Source organism: Crassostrea angulata, chromosome 3 (genome assembly GCF_025612915.1).
Source record: "Crassostrea angulata isolate pt1a10 chromosome 3, ASM2561291v2, whole genome shotgun sequence".
Classification (NCBI taxonomy): domain Eukaryota; kingdom Metazoa; phylum Mollusca; class Bivalvia; order Ostreida; family Ostreidae; genus Magallana; species Magallana angulata.
The window spans coordinates 12,317,335-12,344,746 of record NC_069113.1 but is presented as its reverse complement, the minus strand read 5'-3'; the positions used below and the strand labels follow the sequence as shown (position 1 = coordinate 12,344,746).

General features: G+C 35.7%; 2 protein-coding genes and 1 pseudogene across 2 annotated transcripts; 2 read left to right on the top strand and 1 right to left on the bottom strand.

Moving 5' to 3' along the window:
* The first annotated feature begins 1,382 nt into the window (after positions 1-1,382).
* LOC128176537 (BTB/POZ domain-containing protein KCTD3-like) lies at positions 1,383-13,996 on the top strand. The gene is made up of 20 exons (XM_052842946.1): positions 1,383-1,549; positions 1,708-1,761; positions 2,745-2,790; positions 2,917-2,990; positions 3,636-3,694; positions 3,808-3,888; positions 4,876-4,993; positions 5,130-5,281; positions 5,598-5,685; positions 5,840-6,024; positions 6,354-6,469; positions 6,711-6,798; positions 6,889-7,005; positions 7,631-7,801; positions 8,229-8,384; positions 11,974-12,070; positions 12,240-12,372; positions 12,551-12,599; positions 12,838-12,987; positions 13,347-13,996. The coding sequence occupies exons 1-20, from the start codon at positions 1,509-1,511 to the stop codon at positions 13,448-13,450; spliced, it is 2,079 nt and encodes a 692-aa protein (XP_052698906.1). The 5' UTR covers positions 1,383-1,508; the 3' UTR covers positions 13,451-13,996.
* Positions 13,997-14,177: 181 nt separating this feature from the next.
* Positions 14,178-16,150, top strand: LOC128176538 (uncharacterized; annotated as a pseudogene).
* A 4,078-nt stretch (positions 16,151-20,228) lies between these two features.
* LOC128178051 (signal recognition particle 54 kDa protein) lies at positions 20,229-26,236 on the bottom strand. Its single transcript, XM_052845042.1, has 15 exons — positions 25,886-26,236; positions 24,974-25,065; positions 24,715-24,799; positions 24,465-24,569; positions 24,082-24,206; positions 23,844-23,994; positions 23,607-23,666; positions 23,385-23,473; positions 23,146-23,246; positions 22,941-23,027; positions 22,702-22,775; positions 22,256-22,364; positions 21,765-21,935; positions 21,308-21,403; positions 20,229-20,932 (listed from the first exon to the last, which is right to left on the bottom strand). The coding sequence occupies exons 1-15, from the start codon at positions 25,961-25,963 to the stop codon at positions 20,841-20,843; spliced, it is 1,515 nt and encodes a 504-aa protein (XP_052701002.1). The 5' UTR covers positions 25,964-26,236; the 3' UTR covers positions 20,229-20,840.
* Between the last annotated feature and the right edge of the window lie 1,176 nt (positions 26,237-27,412).

The following is a 27,412-nucleotide window of genomic DNA, read 5'->3' as shown; positions in this document are numbered from 1 at the left end:
AATTATACCCTGAAGTGTATATATATATATATCATGCAATTAAGCAAAATGTGAATCCAGCATATCTTGGGACAGAGTATAATAAATATTGTGCCTGACAAACTCATGGAGAATATGCAAGCAATGCAGAGAGGATAATAATACCGAGAGCAGCGAGAGGCGGGCAAAGCTCGCCTCGGGAAGCGAGGATTAATGGTAACACGTAAATATAAGAAAATCAGTGAAAAATGAAGGTTGATTCAGGGGTACTAAGGCCAAAAAAATTTCTTCCAGCCCTGGGCGCCACCATTCTGGCAGCTATTTTGTTTTTAAAAGGTTACTCTGATCATTGATTGACTGGTACTTATCGATGTATATTGCCCCTAAACTCGATTAAAAATTTCCATTGTTTCAAGAGAAGGTAATTTGAATTAAAAGAAATAAAAGAGGACACCAGATAAGTTTCAATAGTGCTTCAATCAAAAAACACAACTGGTTCTATGAGTATGTATGTCTTATCAAATTATCAGATGGAAAATATAAAACATTAACACCAAGGAACTGATCTTTTAGATACTGAATAAAATGTTCAATTTTATTACCGTGGCATTTATATGAAATCATTCAATTTAAAAATTGATAAACAATGAAAGAAGAAATATAAAAAAGTTCGGAATAACGTTACTCTCTTCGGCTATTTCCAAAGACAAAACGTGTACGTTTTAATTCTGAAACATGACATCATTATACAGACTGAACACGCAACGTTTAGTTAAACTTTGGCTAATGATATGAGTTGGCAACCAGGCGGATCCTACAGTGTGCTTTTCAAATAAATTTTGTTCTACAAAAATCAAACTGCACTGTTTTAAATCTGCGCTCGGTCCAACGGTCACACCGTTTACATATTCAGCTTAATGTCAGAAGTTGCTTTTCGTAAAACGTTTAGATCTATATCTTATCAGCAGACTTGTTCGTTCAGTTTTAGGATATTGCAGAGGAAATTCGAATAAAAAAAACTTAATTGATAAGTCATTTTTTAGCATACACATCAACACTTGCATTAAAATCTAACATAAAGCACATAATTAAATGTTAGTTTCAAGACATTCATTGTAATACATAAGCTGTTCTAACCTAATAAGTCAACTAACTCAAGTCAACGTAGTGTCCTTTCATCTCTGTCTGGTTCACTGTTCCGATTCAGAAAGCCTTGAAAAACCAGATTAATAGTTAATTCGTACATGCATTTATTGTTTCATATATACGTTTTAGCGATTAAATTCCTTAGCTGTATAACTATTGATTAAATATGCTAATAATTCATGAAGAGGTACGTATGCTTTTTTTTTTACAACAAGTAAATTTGTTTCAAATGCATGATACGAATACCCTTTGTTTGAACTATCTATTTTCATGTTCCATAATTAGAAAATGGGATGTAGATGCTATTTTTAGTAAAATTGATGTTTTTCTGGGTGATTAAGGTATAAAAGGTGAGCTAAGTGGCATAAACTTAACATTTTTCGATGCCAGGGGACGTCATTCATCTCAATGTTGGAGGGAAAAGGTAAATATCAAGATTATTTATCTTCAATAGGCCTAAAATATTCTTGCTGTGCAGTGCAAGACCATTTATCAGTTTAATATCAGCAAAGAGCTTGATCAGTGATCATGGTAATTTCCACCACTTTATCCTTTATACATGTATGTATTTATTCAATGCAGGTTTTCAACATCAAGACACACTCTGATATGGATTCCAGATTCATTTTTTACAAGGTGAGAATTATTAATAAGGATTTTCATTACCCCTTCAGCTACATACGGTATATGGCCAAAAATTAGAATAGTCCAGACTTTTACCTCTTTCCAGTTGTAACCAGTAACATGATAACATTAGTTACATATGTTACAGTGTTTGATTGTGAAAGATTTACAAATCTTTTCTATTTGTGACAGATTACAGTGATTACAAAATAGGTTAGGTTTGGGTTAGGTTAGCATTAGGGGGAGGGTTAGGTTAGAGTGAGTTAGGATAAGGGTTAATTTAGGGATAAAATTAGGGTTTAGGATTAGATTAACCATTGTAACAAATTTAATCAATATAATAAAATAAAACTAGCCTCTGTGAATCATGTAAATTACTTTCACCACTTTTACCCTTTAATGTCATAGCTGTAACCATGATTGTTCCTAAATAAAATAGGACTCCACTGCTAAATAGGAAAACTTAAAGGCTTGTCACTTCTATTACTGGTACCTTCTGTTACCAAAAGAATATAGTCATAACCAATGTAACCAATAAAGTAACCCCTTCCCCTGCTAAAAAGTTCTGCCACCACTTTTACCCTGTGTCATCAAGAGAATATAATAGCTGTAACTGTTACTGGATAAAATAAAACCATCTAGCTGAAGGAAATAAACAGTTTTATCATATTATATGTTACTTTTTGTCACCAGAAAACAAAAGCTTTGTTACTGGTTACAGATGTAAGGGGTAAAACTAGGGACTAATTTCTGCATGGCAATATGATTTTGATGAAATTTTTCTTAAATGTATGGTGTACCTTGGCAGCATATGCTATATCTTAGTTAAAGCTGTGGTTTTTATCACACTTTTTAAAATTCATGATAGAGATAATGGGTAAATTTGCACTGTAGTCGAATTCCGAATCAGTCCATAAAATTTAATATAACGTCCAGCTGCTAAGTGGTAGAAAATCTATATGTAAAATATAAAACCGATTGTCTTTTCTTTTCAGTATGCTGAGTGGGAGAATATCATCCCAAATGGATGAAACTGGGGCTGTAAGTTTATTTATCGTAATTTTAGCAATTTTAAGTATACCGGTACTATGTCAATTGATTTTAATTTTCATGGACAACTGACTTACACAAATCTTTATCACATGATACATTGTCTGTACCTTTCAGATTTTCATTGATCGAGATCCAGTGATATTTTCTGTGATACTAAACTTTATGAGAACAAAGGAGGTGGACTTTGGGTAAAAGATCTTATAAATCATTATCTGTGTTTCAGTTTCTTTCTTTTATAAATGGAAAACTTTTAATTAGTCTTAATTTGAATGTGCTAAGGTCATTAGATAGGGCCCTAATATACTTGAAGAAATGGGATGCTTTTTGTTGTAAATATGAAACACAGTTTTGGTGTCAGTTTGATTAAAATTAGATCATTTGATTATCTCATGTGGTTAGCTACAGAAGGTTTTAAAGAACTCAGTAGAAGGTTGTGTCTCGAAGACCTTTCAAATATAAATATTCAGTACATGATACGTTTGACCAATCATTGATCTTGAACTATCAAATGGATGTGACTTTCTATTTTGCTTTAAATCCTTGGGTAGCTACGTGCCTGAGTGAACAAAATGGTCAGATTTTAATTAGATTTGCAGTGTGTTTTATTATCACTACTTACAAATATATAAATCATAAGTGGTGGTAGTTTTAGTTCACATTCTTGTCAAAATAAAATTGGAGGATTTTATAAAGCACGTTTTTAAAAAAAATCACATATGAATAAACAACCTCAATGTAGCAAAAACTTTTTTTCTGAGTTTTCACTATTCATTAAAGAAGAAAATTTCCTTGAGTGTTATTAATGTAAATTCAAATTGACTTTATTATTTCAGAAATGTTGACATATCAGCACTAAGACATGAGGCAGAATTTTTTGGCATTACACCTCTAGGTAAATTTTTTCTGATAATTTATAACTTTTAATCTGTTCAAATTGATGTCATACTGCATGTACAGTACTGCAAAAGGTTTTTCAAGTCAACATGATTCTTGATACTATTACAGTGAGTAGACTGACTCTATGTGAAGACCTAGAACATGCATCTTGTGGTGATGTTTTATTCCATGGTTATCTCAACCCACCAGGTCAGTACATGTACTACAGTAGTAAAACTGCTGGATGATCCTGTAACAACAGACTCCGATTATAATTTATTTTTTCATTAGTAAAGACACCTTGTAGTACTTTAATTAATCAAAGTACTGAAGTACTGAAAGCCGGGCTCTTTTGGTGTGTCTGTATGCATATTGTGTAGTAAAGACTGAAAATCTCTCTCTCTCTCTCTCTCTCTCTCTTCTCTCTCTCTCTCTCTCTCTCTCTCATGCTTTTAATGTCGGCAAAGCATCAGAGAGCGACCAAATTTTGTAAGCGGCTATAAACAAAAAATATGTCTGTCTAGTAGAAGTAAAAAAGTTCAACAGTTGCTGCCTTGAATTTTGCAACAAGCATTATATATTCAATCCCCGTTTCTTCATCGCGCAGCAAAGTAGTTCATGGAAATTCATGCGCATTGTATGTGTCCAAAATGCATAGTAATGTTTTAAAAACACGTTATTAATAAGAAAACTAAAAAAGATAAACAATTCCTTAGAAATTAAAAAAGGAAGAAACAAAATGCCAACACTTTTGACAAAACGTGGCTCTTTGTGTATCTAGTTGGTATAGCGGAAGCTTTACCTTGACGCTGTTTGGTTTTTTGTTTATCTGTGCTATTTATAGTAACATTGGCGATTTGCCTGCCTATAGCCAGGACTCTGCTTTCAGCAGAGCCCGGCTAAAAATGGAAAAATTGTCTCTGATTGACTGATTTTTTTTTTTTACATATTTTCCTAATTAAAGATACCTGTTATCATTGAAATCAATACACATAATTGAATATAAAGGTGCAAACAAGTTAAAAAGACAAGGAAGGAAAGATTCTGAAACAACATTAACGCTTTTAAATGCCCACCTCATATATACTGTATATGTACAGTGTACCGGTATTTCATTGATGTACAGTATACATGTACATGTACCAGTATTTCCTTGATGAAAAAAAAATACTTAAATATTTGTCTCTTCTTACCCAGAACCACCTCTACCTCCTCCATCAGCAGAGAAAAAGAGACATTCCACTTCTGTTGTTGATCTGGTAGGAGCAACAGGGGGTCAGGGTGCCTGTGCCAGAAGTCCAGGATCTGTATCAAGGTGACTGGAATATCAGATCTTAGCTTTGCATGTATTTTATTGTTAAACTTTTAATTAGATGGTTGTACATTGTCTATTAGGACGTATTATAATCTAAAGTTTTACCTTACATCTAATGGTAATTATTTATTTATAGACATGATGCTGAGAGTGCAAGGTCCTCCCGCCCGGTGTCAGAGATGTGTGTAACCGTCCAGTCAGGTGAACACAGACAGGTTCGACCAGCCTCAGAGGTTCTGCTTTGTCACTCAGCTGTTCTGGACAAAATGCTTATCCACCACAGTACATGTAAGTCTAGAAAACTGTTGTATACTAAAGCAGTACCCGTTAATGAAATTATGAACTGCAGAAGGTTGCAGCAAAGGACTATGTGTGGGAGGAAGTGTTTTTTATGCCCAAAAATTTAAAGTTAAGCGTAAAGCTTTAGAAACTTGCTGAAAAAAAAGATTAATACATACATGTGTATAATTCAATTTTAACACAACTGGACCTTATCGAATATCGTCCTTTACTGTGAAGAAAGAAATACTGTCCTCTTCCAGATTCACATTGGGAGGATAAGAAAGAGAGTTTTGAAGTGACAAGTCCCCTTGTATTTTTCTAGGTCATGACGAACCTTTGAAGGTTACCATGGTTAGAGGTCATCACAATTGGCTGTGTGTTGCTTATCCACATTTTGTATGCTGCTTCAGGTATTTTCTTAAATAGTGCACTTTCAAATACTGTTATTTTGTATGCTGCTTCAGGTAATTTTTAAAATCAGTCTATGCCATTTATTATGCATATTACAAATTAGCCAGAAATATTTACAATACAGAACTTTGAATGAAAATGATGACATTACAGAATGAAGGATACAGCAGGCTGGCAGTTAAGATGGACAAGTCCCTACATGGAGGATGTTGTAGAGAGAGTAGCTATTAATGCCAAAGTTTTAAATCCTGAAAATCCCAACAAAATGGTGGCAGCAGCAATGGGCAACATGATACAGCTCTGGAGTGTGGCAGACGATGGAACAAGCAGGGAGATTGGTAAGAGTTTAGAAATATAAATGTGTATCTCTCCATAAAAATGTTTGTCAATGATTACATTAGTGATATAACTCTATCATGGTTTTCTTTTTATTTTACTTTCCAAAGTGCTATGTGATCATTGATCTTTGATATATTTTTACTTAAAGACAATATTGGTAATTGGAGGGGATTTTATATATAAACTTATTACATGTACTAAAAAATATTAGAACTCGCAGATGATTTAAATTCAAATATGCACCCTTGTAAAAGTACCACAAATTTGATAATGGCAATTCTAACAAAATCAACAGTTTTTGCAAAGCATTTGTGATGCTCGTTTACAGGGAAGTTCAGTCTGAATGTGTCGGTAGACTCCTTATTCTTCATTGGTAGTCAGCTGGTGGCCCTGAGTCAGACAGGGAAGGTGGGGGTGTGGCACGCCATGAGTCAGCACTGGCAGGTAATGTCTGCTCTCACATATAACAGGTGTAGCCACTATTACAGTCGTTAACAATGTGATATATCCTACTTATGAATTCCTCAGCTTTATTATTATTTTATTTAACTTGTTCATTATACATGTAGCTCAGTAGAAACATGCCGCTGTGTAGATTTTCATTGTGACCAGTATCAATCTTTGCTTGTAGTCAGTCTCATGTATCAAGTAAACTTCACAAGTTATACATGTTTTTGCTATACAGATCCAGGATGTAGTTCCAGTTTCCAGCTATGATACAGCAGGCTCTTTCTTGCTGCTGGGCTGTGAAAATGGCTCCATCTATTATATAGGTGAGAAATTTATGTACTTCTTATACACACAGCTGTGCATTTGTATAGTACTGATAGCAGTTAAATACAACAATATGTTTTACTTCTTAGACATGCAGAAGTTCCCTCTACGTATGAAGGACAATGACCTGTTGGTGACGGAGCTGTATAAGGACCCATCAGGGGACATGGTCACTGCTCTCAGTGTATATCTAACACCCAAAACTAGTCAGTATTTCATACTATCTCACACCCAAAACCAGTCAGTATCTCATACAATCTCACAACCAAAACCAGTCAGTATCTCACACTATCTCACAACCAAAACTAGTCAGTATCTCACACTATATAACAACCAAAACTAGTCAGTATCTCACACCATCTCACAACCAAAACTAGTCAGTGTTCCACACCATCTCACAACCAAAACTAGTCAGTATCTCACTATCTCACAACCTAAACCAGTCAGTATGTCATACTATCTCACAACCAAAACTAGTCAGTATTTTATACTATCTCACAACCAAAACTAGTCAGTATCTCATACTATCTCAACCAAAACCAGTCAGTATTTCAAACTATCTTGCAGCCAAAACTAGTTATCTCACTCTATTTTACACCCCAAAAAACAGGAAGTACATGTGTTTCATATCCATAACCAAGCAGTAACTCAAACCTAAAGCAGTCATTATTATAAAAACCTTATTTCAATGTTCGAACTAACATCTATAACTTTATGAAAATAACCCATGCAGTTCCTTGCAAGGTGAATAATCATATAGGGATTCAAATATGTGTTAATGTGACAATTTGATTATGCTTTAGAAATTGATTTGTTTTCTTTTATGTGCAGGCATCAGTGGTAATTGGATAGAGATAGCATATGGCACCAGCTCTGGGACAGTTAGAGTCATTGTCCAGCACCCAGAGACAGTGGGCAGTGGTCCCCAGTTATTTCAGACCTTCACAGTTCACAGAAGTCCGGTCATCAAGGTGATGCTATCAGAAAAACACCTAGTCTCAGGTAAGTGCATGAGTCGGTAAAAACTTCTATGTGGAAAGTTTGAAAGTGATATGTTGGACTGGTATGAGATATATCTCATACTGAGAAAATTTGTTGAAATGTTTAAAAGACTTATAGTGAGGATTTTAATTCTACATACAGTGGTACATGAAATAATACTAGTTTAGATATTTGTGCAGGAGTACTACAGCATTCATGCTTGATGTCTGAAACACAATCAGTATTTGTTTGATGATTCATGGATACATCTTTTAAATGTGTTTTAAAAAACTTTTTAAAAAAGTTTTTCTTTTAATAACATTACATGTACCGGTATGTAATGAAAGATGCTCATGTACAATATGTTCAAAGAGGTTGATTGAGGACAGTTACAATATTGAGCATTAATTGATAGATTATCATAATGTGATGGTTTCCTTTTGTCTAGTATGTAGTGAGTACAATCATGTCAGAACCTGGAGTGTGACTCGCTTTCGAGGAATGATCTCCACCCAGCCTGGATCCACTCCCCTGGCTTCATTCAAGATCGTCTCTTTAGAAGACGTTGATCCTATTGTCAGTTACTCAGCTAGCAATGACATTGGTAAGCTCTTGATGAATGGATTTTGAAAACATTCAGTGCTAAGATTTGTAAGTTTCCATTATATGACAAATAAATATTAAAAAGTATTTAACTAAATTGTTTCTGAACAGTACTAAAGATATTTTTATTTGCAAGTAAACTTATCAATACAGTGACTTGCTACAGTTCTGTGATACATATATATCATATACGTAGTAGTGTACCGTATAACGGGTAATTTTTACTGCTGTAATTTTTTACGAATTTGTCATAAAATAGGGTGATTTGAATTTTTACGCGTTATTTTTTTACGAATTGGCCGTGTCCGAAAAAATTAAAATCATCTGTGGTAAAAGGGGGGGGGGGGGGGATTTTACAGTGACTTTGTTACAGTTAACACACATACAAATCAGAAAAACGTTTTTCTGTTAACGATTCCTTATACATGTATTTATGATTGTGTTTATACTAGGGATGTCAAATCGGTCAATTTTTAGTACTCGGTTACTCGGACGTTTTTCCGATCGAGTACCTGGGTACTCGGTAAGAGTGTAAATAAATATGAACAAGTACATTGATAACTGTAAAACCTTGGTCACTTTTGTAGAAATTCCTTCTTATGTTTAAGACGAGTGTGATTCATAGGCGTCGGAACCGGGGGGGGCTAGGGGGGGGGGGGCTTTGCCCCCCCCCCCACTTTTTTTGGAAAGTTATACCTAACCATTAGAAACATAGCATGATAAAGGGTTCAGCCCCCCCACTTTTTCTCGCAGGAAAGATAATTGTTCCTAAATTTACCTTGAAAGATTGAAAAGCTGGATTCAGAATCATACTAGCCCCCCCCCCCCACCCCACGGATTAGGAATTTCATGATTTTTGAAGAAAAAAATTAGGGTAAGTAAGTTTTTGGTTTTTTTTGAAGTATAGGTATACTCCTCCCCCCCCCCCCCCCCCCCTTCCGACGCCAGTGTGATTTAACATGTCTGTCGTTCCCCCCGTATAGGATAAGTTTACTTCGCACAGCTGACATTTTACGATTTTTGAATCTTCAGTTCTTTTAAAATATTTCCCCCCCCCCCCCCCCCCCACTTTTTTTGGAAAGTTATACCTAACCATTAGAAACATAGCATGATAAAGGGTTCAGCCCCCCCACTTTTTCTCGCAGGAAAGATAATTGTTCCTAAATTTACCTTGAAAGATTGAAAAGCTGGATTCAGAATCATACTAGCCCCCCCCCCCCCCCCCCACCCCACGGATTAGGAATTTCATGATTTTTGAAGAAAAAAATTAGGGTAAGTAAGTTTTTGGTTTTTTTTGAAGTATATAGGTATACTCCTCCCCCCCCCCCCTTCCGACGCCAGTGTGATTTAACATGTCTGTCGTTCCCCCCGTATAGGATAAGTTTACTTCGCACAGCTGACATTTTACGATTTTTGAATCTTCAGTTCTTTTAAAATATTTCCCCCCCCCCCCACTTTTTTTGGAAAGTTATACCTAACCATTAGAAACATAGCATGATAAAGGGTTCAGCCCCCCCCACTTTTTCTCGCAGGAAAGATAATTGTTCCTAAATTTACCTTGAAAGATTGAAAAGCTGGATTCAGAATCATACTAGCCCCCCCCCCCCCACCCCACGGATTAGGAATTTCATGATTTTTGAAGAAAAAAATTAGGGTAAGTAAGTTTTTGGGTTTTTTTTGGAAGTATAGGTATACTCCTCCCCCCCCCTTCCGACGCCAGTGTGATTTAACATGTCTGTCGTTCCCCCCGTATAGGATAAGTTTACTTCGCACAGCTGACATTTTACGATTTTTGAATCTTCAGTTCTTTTAAAATATTTCCAAACCGGCGGCATTTTAGGTCTGTTCAATTTCTCTACTGTGTGCTATCTAATTTATATAATAGACTATATAAACGGTGTTCAGTGAAAACAAATCATTAAAGTAAGCCAAAAATAAGGGTAGAAGACAGCCAAAGGTGGGAAAAGCTAGGTTACATGTGCTTGGTCACGATAATTACTATATAAACACTGCCACAGGCGATAACGGTCATTTTGCATATTTAGAGGCGTAGGAAATCCTAATTACTCTATGTATAAGTGCAATGGACATTTTAAGTTTTAAAACCGATGTTTTAATGCATTATTAAATAAACTTAGTCCTTACTTTACACATTTAACTTTATTACATATGTGAAATACACTTTACTTATTCCTATTTATCTGGATATCATCATTGATGTACACCATGTGCTCGTCTCAGTTCTATTTACCGGGAAAAAAAGAAAGACAACTCAATTTCAAAATTTTGTTCTCTCTCTCTTTCTTTCTCTCCCAACCAAAAAAGACATCTACCTACTAACGTGGCATTATACGTAGTTTTTAAAAAATACTCAAGACTGAATGAAAGATCTGAACTGTTATCACCACGTGACCAAAAACGCTCAAATATACCTACATGTACAGCCGTCAGGGACTGAGCTAAAGGTCATGAACATTACTCTCATACGTACGATGTAGAAATTTACATGCGGTGTTTTTTCCTTCTGTGAAAATTTACGCGTTTAATTTTTACGGATTTATAAAACTCGTAAAAATTATTAAAAATTAGCAGCACGTAAAAAATACCCGTTATACGGTATTAGCCCTGATACACGTGTTTTGGACTAGGTGAGACAGCAACTGGAAGCTAGGGCTGTATCGCCCTCGTGGCTGATATTTCTCTGTCTCAGCCCGTCGTCAAGGGGGTGTATTGCCCTCAAATTTGAAATCGATAATTTCCATATATCTCTGCTTTATATTAAGACTAGTTTGTGAAATAACGATAAAATAACGAATATATAATACAAATTATCACCTTACACGTCTGAATATTTTTATTCATTACCGAAAATTGAAAAATGATAATTCAAAAATAGCGCCAAAGAGTGATGTGTATCTAAGTAAGGGGAGGTAACCTACACAAGGGTTGTGTATTTAGAACAATAGCACGCTTTATTTAATATCAATCAACATTTAAATTATGGAGGATATAGAGAAGGATGGAACGAGACTTAATCTGTAAAAATTAAGGGGTTAAAGCAATGGATGCGCTTTTGAACGTTCTCAAACAACTTTCTAGTTGCTATAAAAGTATGGATCTAAATATGAATGGAAATATGAATGGAATCTGACGGGAAACTTACGAAATCCCAGTGAAAGAATTTGACTCATTACGAAGCTGCGTAGGAGGGAAGTTTCTCTCTCGATTATTTTGAATTCTAGAATATAGTGCTTCATTTCTGACGACAGACTTTCTTCTACTGTATTTCAAATGGCTATGGTTTGTCAACAAAGTCCGACAACTCTTACAGTTTTAACACATATAAAAAGAAATAAAAACGAACAAGTTTTGTAAATCCGAAAAAAATCTATAGCTTCTTCATGATAAATTATATTCCTTATTTTGAATTTAAATTTGAATTAAAGTCTTTGATTTTAGATATATGATATAAACAACATCACACTTTTGTTTTGATCTCGTCCCTGGTATCAGCCCTCGGATGGTATCGGCCCGCGCCCGATCAAAACAAAAGTGTGATATTCTATATGTCTCTTCATTATGTTTATTAGGTCCTTATGGTGAACAAGACGATCAGCAAGTTTTCATTCAAAAAGTTGTACCTGAAACAAATCAGCTATTTATCAGACTTTCATCCAATGGTCAAAGGTAAAGAGAGAAAATAAGAAATTCAAACTTGTTAGGGTTATTCGCATAAAAAAAGAAGCTTATATTTATAAAATACTATTTAAACTGAAATTTCTCATATATGTTACATTTAGGAGTTCAGGTACGGTACTTCATAATAAGCATTTACATGTACCGGTATCTATTTTAGAGTGTGTGTCATAAAGTCAGTAGATTCCTTCAATGTGAGTGCCTTTTGTGTTCATGAGTGTGAGGGCTCAAACCGCATGGGGTCTAGACCACGCAGGTACCTCTTTACAGGTCATTCCAATGGGGCAATTCAGGTGAGTGCATCTTCTAATAATTAGAATATGATCCCTAAAGATACCAAGTTAATATAAATGTAATTTTTCTTAATTGATCTGAGTCCGCTTTATAAGACATTAAGAATTTCCCCATTTTGTGCCAGTATTCATAGCATACTAGTACTTATATCATCTCTCAGTCTGGCCTTTTTTCCAGATGTGGGATTTGACTACAGCACTTGATAAAATGGTTAAAAGTGACCAAGGTAAGAGTGAATCTACATAATGTAATTTACCAGTACCGGTATGTTATAATCAAAGATTGTTTTATACAGTCTATGTCTGTCTTTATATCCATTGATCACCAGCTGCATGTTTATCCACTTATATACCATCCAATTTTTACAACAGATTCCTACCAGGTATTTACCAGGGTATGTGTATTTACATTATGTACCATTTAATTGATTAGAGTTGGTATCATCTTTAACCTTAAATTGACAGGTACTGTAAAAGATGGTGGACCAACTGCAAAAGAGTTAGTGAAGCTGTTGGAACAATGTGACCTTTCTTCTTCAAGGTCACCCACTCCCTATGTGAGCCCCGCTCCCTCTGTGTGTAACATTGCACCATCTCAGCTGGGCCCGACCACAGGTAAGACATTCATTATATGTTGTAGTCTACATATAGGTGTGGAGGTCATACCACAGACATACGATAAGTCACAGTTGGTCAATTTGGTGTCTGATACTTGTACAGTAAAACACGCTTATAACGAAGTGTCGGGGAACAGAGATATTCCTTCACTATAATTTGTTATCTCCATCAGGTTTGCAACATGTAATTAAGTCATGGGGAATGAAAATCACTGCGCTTTAAGGGTCAATTCATTATAAGCGTGTTCATTATAAGCGTGTTTTACTATACATGTAAATGTTTTTTATAATGCTTCTGCTTTAATACAATATCTCATATTTGTCATTTTATGCATTTTGCTTTAAATTCCATTAAAGGTCCCTGGGTGAAGCAGTCAGAGACAGATACAGAAAGAGAAGGGGCCACAGGAGGGGACTACATGGAAACTGTGGAAACAGACACACAGATAACTCGAATATAGTGGATGTCCGAGACCAGATGACCTCATGAAATGAACAATCCATTCCCAAGTTTTAACTACATAGGAAAGGTGTATATATAAAGGCTGTGTTGAATCTGATTTTAACAATGCATATCAGATTGTAAATATGTAAACATGTACTTGTATTTACAATGCTACTTGTCATTGCTATGAAAGCTTATGAACACTCTAGTCTTGCGCTTTGTTGCTATGAACGCTAGTCTTAAGTACAGTGTTATAATCAATTTCCATGAGAATTACTATGAATATGCAAACTTTTCAGTTCACCGTTGTAAGGTGGACTGGTGTATAGGAAAACATGGATGGAAGTCAGAGATCTGAAGAATTCCTTTTCTCCTTGCTTTTGTTTTTTATTTCCTCTGTTGTAAGTGTTTTAGAGAGGTTTACAAATGTAAGTTACATTTTTTTCCTCTTAAACATGACACTGTGATCATATTTTGTATTTTTTATTATACCTATTGTTTTACAATCGATCATAATTGTTTTACTATCAGCTGTTTTTCCAATAAAATTATTAGCAAACAATATGTGATTCCACAGTTTATTTCAATAGATTTACCCTTTATATGCACATTGTTCAAATCAATCAATGGATTTCTGTACTCATTGAAAGCAGAGCTTTTAAAAATGTACCTAATGCTGACATAACAGGAAACATGACTTCAAATGATTATTTCCTTCAATTCCAAAACTACACAGTTTGTTTACATCAATATCTATACTTACCTGCATCAACTTTTTGCATTTTCCCCGAGCTGCCTACGATCATGCCTGAACTTTTGAGACCACCCCTGTGGTATCATCTAGTGTTTACCCATAATGCACAAGCATACTTCCGTCTCAGTTTTGTTCGGGCATTCGAGAAGAAAAGCCGCGTGTTTTTCTTCGATTAAAATTTCTTAAGCCTGCGGTCTTAAAATGTCTGATTCATTTAAAATTTGCGTAAAATGTAATAGAGAAATGACCGTTTTGGATGACCACGCAGAGTGCTATAGACACAGAGTTTGCAACGAAGCATTTCCATGCGAAGTTTGCAGTAAGTGGTCAGAGGAAAAACGGACGTTGATCAGAAAGATGATCGAGCGAAAGAAATCTGAAGCGGGGAGAAAGTCAGCTACATTGCCAAATCCAGAAGTTCCCTCTGTGGGGAATAGTGGCAATCGTTCTGATAGTCAAGTTTCCTCTGCGGGAAACGTAGCTGCGTCAGAAATTCTTTCTCCGACAGAAATGAGTCAAAATGGCGGCGACTTGACGCAGGGTTCAGTCCCACCTCAAGTAGGTAATTTTCCGCCTTTCGTGTTGGGGAATTTCGAAGCCCAATGGCAGCAATATCAAGAGAATTGCATGAAAAGGTTGATTGACGCTAGAATTAAAGAGTTGGTCCAGGATTCGAATAAACAACCGACCATTGCTATTACGTCTGATGTTCGTTCAGACAGGGCGTGTAACAGGTTCGATAGATTTCGACCGTCAGATGATCAACGCTCCAGAGAATCGGATGACGATGATCTGGTAAGCCACAGAGGTGAAACTGATCAAGTCTTAAGCAATTCACTTGATGATGTTATTGATGTTCACGAGGATAATCGTTCAGAGTTTGATAACTCTGTCTTGGGTTCAGTACATACGCATGACACAGATTCTAATGGTTCATGCATGGTAGACTGGAAAAATTTTGTTAAAAAAGTGTCTACAGAACTGAACATCAACTCAGTTGATGCCTCTGAAACTCAGAGCCGAGACTTCAAATCATACATGTCAAATCGTTTGATTGGGACAAAATCATCTACCCCACAACAGTCTTTGCCTATGGATGGGTACATTTTAAACACATTAACAGATGTTGATGAAGAATTCCAGCGAAAAGGTGCGATTCGGACTTATAAAGCATCAGATGATGAAAAATACCGAGTCGCTTCTTCCGACTTTGACAAGTACTGCACAACGCCGCGCCTTGATGACAACATTGAGGACAGCAGTTTTACAACAGGGAGAAAAGGAAACAAAAATTCTTACCGTTTCCGCAACCCTATGTTGCATTCACGCAACAATGAGTTATGGAAGATAGATCAAGGATCTCGACTTCTTCTAAGAGAGTTGACATATGCCTCTCTAATTACGTCCTACGTTGATAACGTTGTATCTGATGAGGACAAGACAGAGGCCCTACAAGCACTCATGCAGGTGTTCAAGTCAATGGCTGATGTTACTTCCCGCATGTTAGTGGGTGCAGTTGCAGCCGCAGAGCCATTCACATTGAGGATTTGGCTTTTAAAAACAAAGCAACTGAAAACAAACTCCTTGTACAGACAACTCTGAATCCTAAGCTCTTTTGTGGGAAGTATTTTGATATTCTTCACGCAAGTGCAGAAAGTATGCGCGATGCTAAAGAAACACAGCACCTGAGGGGTTCAAAGCAGAGAGATGGTTCAGCCCTCAGTTCTGCAAGGAAAAGAAAGAGAGATGATTCAGTGGGCACCTCGGAACCGAAAGAACAGCAGTCATCCTTTGCAAAGAAGGGAAAGTTTGCTGCAGAAAAGAATCAAAAGACTACTATAGGAAGAGGACGAAATTTCAATTCAAGAGGTTCCTTCAGAGGTCAAACTCGTGGCTCTGCACAAGATCGTTTGGGGTTTCGTCCCCCAAAGTAATTTTGACGGATCAATTAGAGACTCGACTCGAGTTGCTGAAATCAGCCAAAGTAGGCTGTCGGATCATTTCGTACCACAGGGAGTGGATGAAAATTACATCCGACGATTGGATTTTAAAAATAGTCCAGGAAGGACTCAAACTTGTGTTCATAAAACACCCTCCAAATACAGGAGTAAGAATAACAAATGTACAAGATGTCGTCCAAAGACAATGTATTTTAGAAGAAATAGAAAGTTTATTAGAAAAGCATGCCATAGAGATTGTTCCCAAGACCCAGGAAGGTCAGGGGTTTTACAGCACCTTTTTTGTTGTTCCAAAACGAGACGGAGGTTACCGTCCGATTCTCAATTTGAAACCGTTAAATATATTTCTCCAAAATCAACATTTCAAGATGGAGTCTCTAAGGTCAGTAATACAGGCTCTGAATGTAGGAGACTGGGTGGCATCAATAGATCTAAAGGATGCATATCTACATGTTCCAATTTATCCAGAAGACAGGAAATACCTCAGGTTTTGCATAGACAATATCCATTATCAATTCAGGTCAATGCCCTTCGGTCTAGCAACAGCCCCAAGAGTGTTTACGAAATTAATGGGGGCAATAGGTGCACATCTAAGAAGTCAACAGATTTCCATTTACATGTACCTGGACGATTGGCTTCTCAAAAATGCAGATCGAATGACATTAGTTCATCAACTAAGGAGAACTTTGTTTCTGCTGATGGACTTGGGCCTGGTAATAAATCAATCCAAGTCAATTCTGCAGCCAACGCAACAGATAACTTATCTTGGAGCACTATTCAACCTCCAACAGGGTATGGTCTACCCCAGTTTGGACCGTTTTCTCAGTCTGTTTGGGGCAATTTCTACCATGGTTATGGAATCTTTTATCCCAGCACGTACATTCCTCAGAATCCTTGGTTTAATGGCAGCCTGTATAGATTTGGTACCTCTTGCCAGACTCAAGATGCGTCCCATTCAGTTCTGCCTTCTGTCCCAGTGGCGTCCACATGTGGACGAACTGGATCATTTGATTCAAATGGACAGTTTCCTCATCCCACATCTTCTCTGGTGGATAGAGAGAGGGAATGTTCTGGCAGGAACGTCTATTCTGAGCTTCAGAGCAGACCTAACCTTGTGGACGGATGCATCAACTTACGGGTGGGGAGCCCACCTAGAGGATCGCAATGTGTCGGGGAAATGGACGGTGATAGAACAGTCATCACATATAAATCTGTTGGAACTCAGTGCAGTGGAGAATGCACTTCATCACTTCAGGGACAATGTCAAACACAGGCAAGTCTTGCTGAGGACAGACAATTCAACAGTAGTGTCTTACATCAATCGCCAAGGGGGGACAAAGTCTGCAGCCCTATGCGTGATGACATGGAGGATTCTGCATTGGTGTCACCTTCTCGGGATACAGCTCAAAGCAGCTCACATTCCAGGGAAAAAGAATGTAATATCGGATCAGTTGTCCAGAGGGCGACAAATTCCCAAGATGACAGAATGGAGTCTCAACCAAGAAATAGTTCAGCAGATTTTTCGAGTTTTTCCCACTCCAAACATAGATTTATTCGCAACAAGGGAAAACCGGAAACTAGCAGTGTTTTGTTCTCCGTTTCCAGACCCCTTGGCATGGGAATGCGATGCGCTAGCTGTAGATTGGACAGGAATGTTTGCATATGCATTTCCGCCTCCCATATTAATTCCGAAAGTACTCAGGAAAGTGGAACAGGAGTCGTGTGTTCTTCTCCTCATCGCTCCGTTTTCACCAAGACAGTCATGGTTTCCAGACCTACTACATCTATTGGTCGACATTCCAAGGGAACTTCCAATAATAAGAGACATGTTGACTCAAAGAGGGCAGTTCATTCATCCAAGTCCAGAAAGTCTGCATCTGGCGGTTTGGAAAATTTCAAACAACAAAGAACAGAGAATAGATTTTCTGAGAAAGCTCAGTCATTTATCTTCAACTCACGAAGACAGTCAACAAGAAAAATGTATGATGCTAGAATACGAATCTACAAGGAATGGTGTGCCAAGAACCAAAAGGATTCAGTTGAGGCCACTGTAGCTGATTTAGCAGACTTCTTCATCTATTTGCATGAAGAACGTAATTGTAAGCCAAATACTTTAATGGGTTATAGGTCAGCGATAGCATCTATGCATAAGGGTTGGAGCAATAGTTCTGTCAGTAACAACACTGATCTGTCAAAGTTAATAAAAGGAATATACAATTCTGAACCTAATGTACGACCATTACTTCCAAATTGGGATTTGCCGACTGTTCTTTGGAAGTTGTGTGACTCCCCATTTGAACCGATGAATTCATGCGATATGAAGTACCTTACATGGAAGACAGTGTTCCTTGTGGCTCTGGCAACAGCATCAAGAGTAAGCGAAATTCAAGCTCTTTCAATTGGAGAGTCACATTTACGTCTTGAGCAGAATGGAATACGTTTATTACCAAATATACAGTTTTTAGCCAAAACTCAGAGATTAGGAAAGCCATGGAAACCAATATTCATACCAGAGTTTAATAGCTTTGCAACAGACAGTAGAGACTTGCTTTTGTGTCCTTGTAGAGCACTTAAAATGTACCTAAAAAGGACAGAGTCTTCTCGTGGTGATGAAAAGTGTTTATTCTTGACTTACAAATCGGACTCGCAAAAACCAGCATCCAAGAATTCAATTTCAAGATGGATTGTGTCACTAGTAAAGTTTGTGTATGAACATAACAGTGAGACCTTATCTCATGTGCGTGCACATGATACAAGACGATTGGCAACTTCATGGGCCCTTTTCAATGGTGCAACTCTAGAAGAAATTCTACAGACAGCTCATTGGGCAACAGAAAACACCTTTACTTCATTCTATATGAGAGATGTTCCTCAAGGAGAAGCTCGCTTTGCCAAGTCATCAGTTCTTGATACATCGAGATGGGCAAAAGAAAAAGAACAAAAATAGAATATCTTTTTGGGTGAGTGTATTCTTTATTTTACTATTATATGATAGTGATTGTAATCCCGCCCAATATTTCTGCTACAAATTCTGCAAAAAGTTGATGCAGGTAAGTATAGATATTGATGTAAACTGGAGGTTTTTAAAGGTAAAACCCCTGTTTACGAGATATCTATACTTACCTGCATCACCCACCCCTGTTCATTGGGTCCTAGTTGTGTAGGCCCTCACAAAACTGAAACGGAAGTATGCTTGTGCATTATGGGTAAACACTAGATGATACCACAGGGGTGGTCTCAAAAGTTCAGGCATGATCGTAGGCAGCTCGGGGAAAATGCAAAAAGTTGATGCAGGTAAGTATAGATATCTCGTAAACAGGGGTTTTACCTTTAAAAACCTCCAATCTGCAACAAAGATCATTGTAAATATGGTTGACTTCCAATAGATGATGCCTTCCAGGTTTTTATCATCTTATACTATTACTCCTGAAGGGGTATCAGTGAACTCAGTTTAATGCCTCTTGAACAATTAAGTGAGTTCAAACTATTGAAATGACAACAGTTTACAGTTGATTTCCAGAGTTCCCTGGAGATTGACCTTATAACCATAAAATCATTAATGGTCTTCAATTCCTAGGAGGTATATATACAGGTGAACCAGTTTTATTTCTGTTAAGCATATTTGTTCTCGAGATTGGGAGGACAACTTTTAACCTACCAATTACATGTATTGTCAAAATTAGTTTTACCTTTCAACTTTGACCTTATAACCTTAATACCAATTTGGTTCATCTACTTCCTGCAGGGTGTATCATGTCTGATATCTGCCCAACTGGAGATATGACATCACTTAATCTATCAACCTACTAAGACTGCATACCAACAATAGTACATGTATGCTGTGAATAAATGATTTTCCTTCACAAGGGCAAAATCTTTTTTGCAAGTAGATTACTTTGATTTTGTGCTCAAGTTAAGAATATGGAAGCATGTTCCAATGACCAGCTCAGTATCAAGAAGCAGAGGTCATTGACTGGAAGTGTAGCAGAAAAAAAGGTATATTAATTCTGACTGACCAAAGGGTAGCCATTGTAAGACCCAGCCATTTCTGGCATGGCATGCCATCAAACAGAAACATGTACTCATCTTTTCTGAAAGATTTTTTATTTTTAAATCTAGGCCATGGTCTTCATAAAATGTGTGAACATCATCAACAAATTTTTTTCCAATCAATAATGGAGATGTTACATAATATGTAATCAATACAAATACAATTACCACAAAAAGTGATATTCACCATTCTGAAATCCAGTTAGAATTACATCTGTATTTTTTTTCTGTCCTTAATATAGTACTGGGTACTCAAAACTGCACCAGCCAGTTAGTAATACATTTGTATATTTAATCTGTACTTAAAATGCACACAATGGTCAACAAGAATGTTTTACAAAAGGAGGGTAAATTTACAAACTGGACTCATTTACATGTATATGATTTATGTATTGAAAAGTCCCAAATGAGGCAAATGACAAAGAAGTACATGTTTTAAATTCACAATCATATAAAGTCAACAAAAATTCATGATTACAGGCAACACCCTTCACAACTAACTCATATCACAATTCTTTCATATACATTCTCATCCCTTCCCATAATTCAGTTCACTTTCTCATCCCTTCCCATACTTCAATTCACTTATTAATCCCTTCCCATAATTCAGATAACTTTCTCATCCCTTCCCCTTATTTAGTTCACTATCTGTCCATATTTCCAAACATGTTGCCAAACTTTCCAGCAGCTCCTTGTTGGAATTGTCTCATCATCCCCTGTAATCCTTGCATTCCACCTACAATGGATACACACACATCTCAACATACATATAGATCTAGATCATATTGTAAGTATTTAAATTTAAACATACATCACTTGTACCAATATACATCTCGATCCCTTGTATCTATAGTGTATTCAAGTAAATGTAAATGTATCTATATTTGCTTATACATATAATATATTTCATTGACAAAAATAGCCTACATCACCACAGTGGATATATACTAATGGATGACTATATAATAATAAATTTCTTTGTTTAACATATGAAAAATGCCCTTATACAAAGATCGATAATCATTTATTTATAAAAACACGAAATGTGTACTTGTTAGTAGTTAGAATAAGGAACCTTATACTCAACTAGTTAGCTGGTACATAAACTTACCCATCTGCTGGAGTACCCTGGGGTCCATCATCTTTGCCATCTGTTGGTTCAGTTTGGCCATTTGTGAAGGATTGACATTCTTACTCATATCACCACCTACATAAAAACCAAAATAGAATTACAAAGAGTTACTAAATATGTCTCAACTAAAGCTAATTCATTTGCCATTCCGATACTTCAATTAATCAGGTCATGTGCATGTATGTCCAACATTAAATGAAATATTGAATGACAAACAGGATAATTGTCACAAATGAAAAACATATACTAGTTTTGTATTTATTGTGCATTTATTTTAACTATTCCAATACATGTGTACTACAATACACATACATGGACAGTGGAATGTCTTTAACATGTAGCACAATACATGTACATGGTGTACTTCTTTCATTACTTTGTACCCCTAAAGAAAAAATCATAAATACCACCCTTGTTTAGTCTATACATCTCTTACCCTTGAAGAGTCCCTTTATGCCTCCCATCTTCTTCACCATCTGAGCAAACTTCTTGTACTGGGCCAGAAGCTCATTGACCTCCCGAATGGACACTCCCGCTCCTCGTGCCACCCTCTGGATCCGCCCCGTCTGTCGTGTAAACAACCTCTCTCCATCCAAACTGTCCAACTCTGTTTTGGAAAGAGAACACACTTTCAAGAAAAAATCCAAATAAACAGTGTTAGGTATTTTTTCAACAAATTTTGATAAAGTATCCAAACTATCTTTTCTTAGTTTTGCAAATCAACCATGTCAAAGTTGCTCTGAAAACAATTTTTTTTATCAAGACTTCTAAATACATGTTTTGTAATCCAAACAGTTTTCGAGACAACTTTATTGTGCAATACATATATACTGAATAAAAATCTGTTCACTGCTTCAAAGCTTACTTCCAGTTTTGATCAAGTACATGTACTAAGGTACACTTCTACACTAAGTTAAAAACCCTTACCTTTGTCATTCATGCTGTCCATTATAGTCATGAGTTTCTTTAGGCGAGCCATTGATTCCTGTTCTCCTCCCTTTGTCAAGAAATCGGAGCTAAACCCTGGGATCATGCCCTGTGAAGAAAAACAGAGTGCCATATCAAGCATGCAGAAACAGTTTATTTTCTTATTTTGGCATTATCTTATGTGATGTTGTGTGGTTTTATTGTCGCATTACAAATTTTGTTTTCTTTGAAGCCATTGTTGGATGTTTACAAGTAATATGACATACCTGGTACACATTCTTTACCATTAGCCAATATGATTAACCATGAACACTTTCAAATGCATTTTTCATTAAAATCTTCAAAGTTAAATTTACAAAAAATATAAATGATATACAGACACCAGAACAAGTACATACATTTGTACATGTCTACAATACAACAATACAACAAGTCAAATTTCTTACCATGATCTGACTGAAAGGACCCATCTTCATGATGTTCTGGAACTGTTCATACATATCTCGAAGAGTGAACTGACCTGAAAAATAGACAACCCTAAACTAGTGTACTACTGGATTCAATAAAAGTGTCTTCTTTTTTTTCTTGAAAAATCAAACATTATACTGTATACAAAACAAAAAGCGTGAAGGCATCACAGGAAAAAATCAAGAACTTATCATGATTATGATAAAAACAATAATACCTTGTTTTAGTTTTTTCATCAAGTCTTCATTGTCATCTAACTTCAGTTCATTCACTTTATCTATCAGACCTTCAATATCTCCCATACCTGAAAGGTTAATTCATTTATATCTCATTATGATGACACAAGAATAAACAAATTAGCATCAAAAGGTAAACATACATATTGGTCATATTGTAAATATAAATGTGAAGTAAAATCCTACCCAACAATTTGCTGACGAAAGGCTGAACTTTGAATGGTTCAAAGTCATCTGTGTGTTCTCCTGTACCAATGAAAATGACAGGACTCTTTGTGGCTGCCACTCTGAAATCATATACAGCAATATAAAATACCTTTACATCCACAATTGTCAGTTTATTCTAAGAGTTCTTAAAGTGGTCTGCAGAACAGTGAAAGTAAATCGTTAATTTCCTTCAATGTCTTGCTACCACTAATACTTACGCACTGAGGGCTCCTCCTCCTTTAGCGTGACCATCCAGTTTAGTGATGATGACCGACCCAATGTCTACCTTGTCTTTAAAAGCTTTAGCCTGTGTTACAAGAAGAATGTGTTAACATGTGTAGAACAGCACTGACCAGTATATGTGTAAACACTAAAACAAGTGCAATTTTTATACCCAGCTCAGCCTTATCAAATTGGTGGTCAAAAAGAGGAAAACTTACCTGGGACTCACAGGCTTGACCAATTGATGCGTCCATCACAAACACAATATTGTCTGGGTTCTACAAACAAATACAAGGCATAACATATATTCATTTTGTAATACCAAAATTATAATAAATCTTTGAAAGTATCATTGTATCTGCAACTCTTTTTGTTGATTTTGGATGTCACTGATGAATCCATAGCTAAAACACAAGGCAAAAATGAAAGTAAATAATAATAAAGATTAAGCTTACTGTGACATTGTTAACTTGTAACATTTCCTCAAACAAAGAATCCTCCTGTTTGTGACGACCACTGGTGTCCACAATAATGATCTCGAAATTCTCAGATCTGAATTTCTCCACTCCTTCCTGGGCTATCACCACTGGATCAATCTCTGTGTAACTGTATCAGAAATTTACATTAAAACACATACTAATTATTTGTTTACTTACAAGTATATGTTATTAATAAATTGACTGAAATTTATACCTTCCATAAAATGGAATTCTGGCTTTAGTAGCATTCTGTTTTAGCTGATCAAAAGCTCCAGCACGGAAAGTATCTGCACAGATTAAGCAGGTCTTCCAACCTTTCTTTTGATAATAATAAGCAAGCTGAAAATAGAGAATGAGAAAAATATTAGTATATGACACATCAAAATAATCTAAAATCTTAACACAAAATATTTTCTTATATTTCTCTTTGCAATTCCAGATCTTCTTTTACTAAAAAAGGACACATCAATTAACATGATTGTGTTCTTCAGAAAACACCTGCCCAGTTTTACAATATTTTGGAATATGTCATACAATATCATTAAACAGATTTCTTCCGTGGTTTTTACCTTACAAGGCTGTGCCTGCATTACTTACTTTGGTACAGGTTGTGGTTTTTCCACTTCCCTGAAGTCCAACGAACATGATTACATTGTTTTTGCCTTTGGTGGGAGTCCAGGCTTTCACACCAGGATCAATCAACTGTTAAAAGGAAATACACATTTTTTTTTACATGTCAACATTTATGACATATAACAAAATACATTGGTTAATTGTGTGAATACATTGTAAGTGTATTAGGTGTAATGAAGGGTATACATTGTTTTTATTGCAAAGGTTGACCTACTTTCACTAGTTCTTTGAAAACAGCTGACTGGATCATTCTTCTTTTGTTTAATCCTCCTGCCATTTCATCAAAGTCTATTACAGACCTGAAATATTACAATGAAAAATGTATTGATTAATGCATTGTTTTCTTGAATGTCCTTTTTTAACTTGTGATATTTTCTGTTCTTCACTGTTGAAAAAGTCTTTTGGCATCATTTCATCATCATAAAAATGTGAATTTTCTATTGACATTAATATGTATGCAAATAATACAGTACCTGACATTTTCTCTGAGAGATTTGACAAGTTTGATATTTACATCTGCCTCTATGAGAGCTTTGCAGATCTCCTTGAGCATTTCATTCAGAACCTGAAAGTAAAACAAAATTACTTTGAATAACTTACTGATGTAAGATTAAACAGATAATGTACATGTAATGTTGCAATGGATGTACAAATATCATTTATTAATTTCTGTTTTAACAATTTTTGTAAAACCACATTCATTTGTATCTAACAAAAATACAAATATACTAGAGATATAATTGAATTGATACTGAAATGAATGAACTGGAAGTATTCAACAAATCATATGTTAGTAAATCTATGGATTTAAATAGTTTTTAGTATAGCTTAACTTAACCAGAAATATATTTAATTGGGGGCAAGATTGCAATGGCAACCAGGTGTAGTATCCTTCTTTCTATGGATAACTGATGTTAAGGCTTTAAAGTTAATGGATATAGTGTCAGTTAAATTTCATCATCACAACCGGTGGCTTGCAGATGAAAGGTGACTGACATTCTAGCAGTATTGTTGTATGCTAGAGGTGCATCAGAAAATCTAAATTGACCTGATTTAAGTGAGGATGCAGTTTACATTTAAAAGATGGTAAATATAATGTGACTTGAGAGGATTAAAAAATAATAATAAAAGAATAAAAAAAAGAGTGTAAGTAAAGTTATCCATAAAGGAGGCCAGTAAGTTGGTTAATGTTCTGGTCCTTCTATCTAGTAACTATAAAATTTCAAATTATTCATGAAAACTGTATATCTATTTGATATTCAAATTGCAACATAGTTTGAAATAAAAAGCATATAAGTGCTTAGATAAACTTCATCTTAGCCGTGTCTGAAGCAGCAGTAGAACAGTGGATGATAAAATGTGAAAATAAAACTGGTAAGACTCACCTCTTCATTGATAATCGTTGCATTGCCCAAAGATCGCAGGGCAGACGTGATTTTCCTTCCTAAGTCTGCTAAAACCATGTTTGCTTTTTAGGTATGCAGATCAAAAATAAATAAACAAGTGTAGTTGTAGTTGGAATTTTCTCAATCACAGCAGAGACATATTTCTCTTCTTTTCTTCTTGTTTCAACAATATCCAGGCAACTAGATTGTCTTCATTGTCAAGAAAACATCCAATGTAATACACTGTTTCTAAAATATTTAAAATTTCCAGAGTTAAACGTCATACATATGGAAATCTAATAGTTTCTAGAAAAAGGGTACTTTTGCTGTCGCAATATTTTCCGTAAAGTTTTCTCTCCACGTCCGACTTCCGGAATAAACAATTTGTACGGAAACCTATTCGCTTGATTAAGATTTGTTTAGCTTTTTCTTTTTATTCTATGACAAATCAACTGACAATTAATACACACGCCCCCAGTTAATTATAATTTTTCGTTTTAAATTGATGTTTACTGGACATTGTGTTTAATTATACAAATATTCATGCACGCATGATTTTAAAGGGGGAGGCCCGGGGTGGGTAGGGGCTGTATCATACTGTAACATATCCAATCGACCATCTCTTAGTTATAGTCTTATTAAATGTCAGAGTGATTTGATTTTTTTAAAAATGTATTTAAAGCAATATTTTTATATAAAAAATATTTATATATAATATATATTCTACACGTATCGTATTAATAAAAAGCTTAATTAATTTTAACTGATAAAAATTAAATGTAGTCGCTATTTGAGTTTGTTAAAGATGACGATTTTATAACTCCCTGCCCTTTTTGATATAGACACTTCCTTATTACACAGTAAATTCCATATAAGATTTGAAGGAGCCCTTTATATGACCAAACTTGAGTTCTCCATGCTTTGTGCAAGGTTCATGAACGGTCCCCATTTAAACTATTTTTAAAAATTGAGGTTTCCTTTTTTTGTGAAATTGAAAAACAAGCTACAGCCTAGATTTGAGCAAAGTGTATCAAGTACTATTCACGCAAAAAGGATCTTCATGTCTATAATTATATAACTTTTGTTCTTTCAAAATACATGTACCAGTATACAGTCTATAGACTATCTTACCAAGTACGGTGACTATCCAATGGACCGATAAAAGAAGTCAAATTAGATAGAGAGTCACATAACGCAGTCCAAGACTAACTTCACAATCTTTTGAGCTACTATTTGTCTATCCTTAACAATTGGAACAAAATACATATGTAGTTAATTTATCATAAATTATATCTTTTGGTTATAAAGTAGTTTTTAGTCATGTCTAATTATATAACCTTTAATTTTTTTGTTCTTCCAAAATACACGTACCAATATACATGTACATGTATAGTCAAATGCAGTTCTTGCACAAAATCATGACGAGAAATTCAGACAAACGCTAAAAAAAATTCTCGTAATGCTAAAAAAAAAAAAAACCCAACAAAATGTGGTGTTTTTTAATATTCATGGAGGTAGGAGGTAGCG

What these genes read in the sequence shown, in the direction of transcription:
- LOC128178051 (XM_052845042.1), bottom strand. Translation starts at nt 25,963, where the DNA reads ATGGTTTTAGCAGACTTAGGAAGGAAAATCACGTCTGCCCTGCGATCT. An exon ending in GTCAAGCCTGTGAGTCCCAG is followed by an intron (nt 23,474 to 23,606) that starts GTAAGTTTTCCT and finishes CTTGTAACACAG; the next exon opens with GCTAAAGCTTTTAAAGACAA. An exon ending in GATGAAAAAACTAAAACAAG is followed by an intron (nt 22,776 to 22,940) that starts GTATTATTGTTT and finishes TCTATTTTTCAG; the next exon opens with GTCAGTTCACTCTTCGAGAT.
- LOC128176537 (XM_052842946.1), top strand. Translation starts at nt 1,509, where the DNA reads ATGCCAGGGGACGTCATTCATCTCAATGTTGGAGGGAAAAG. An exon ending in AGTCCAGGATCTGTATCAAG is followed by an intron (nt 4,994 to 5,129) that starts GTGACTGGAATA and finishes ATTTATTTATAG; the next exon opens with ACATGATGCTGAGAGTGCAA. An exon ending in CTCAGCTAGCAATGACATTG is followed by an intron (nt 8,385 to 11,973) that starts GTAAGCTCTTGA and finishes TATGTTTATTAG; the next exon opens with GTCCTTATGGTGAACAAGAC.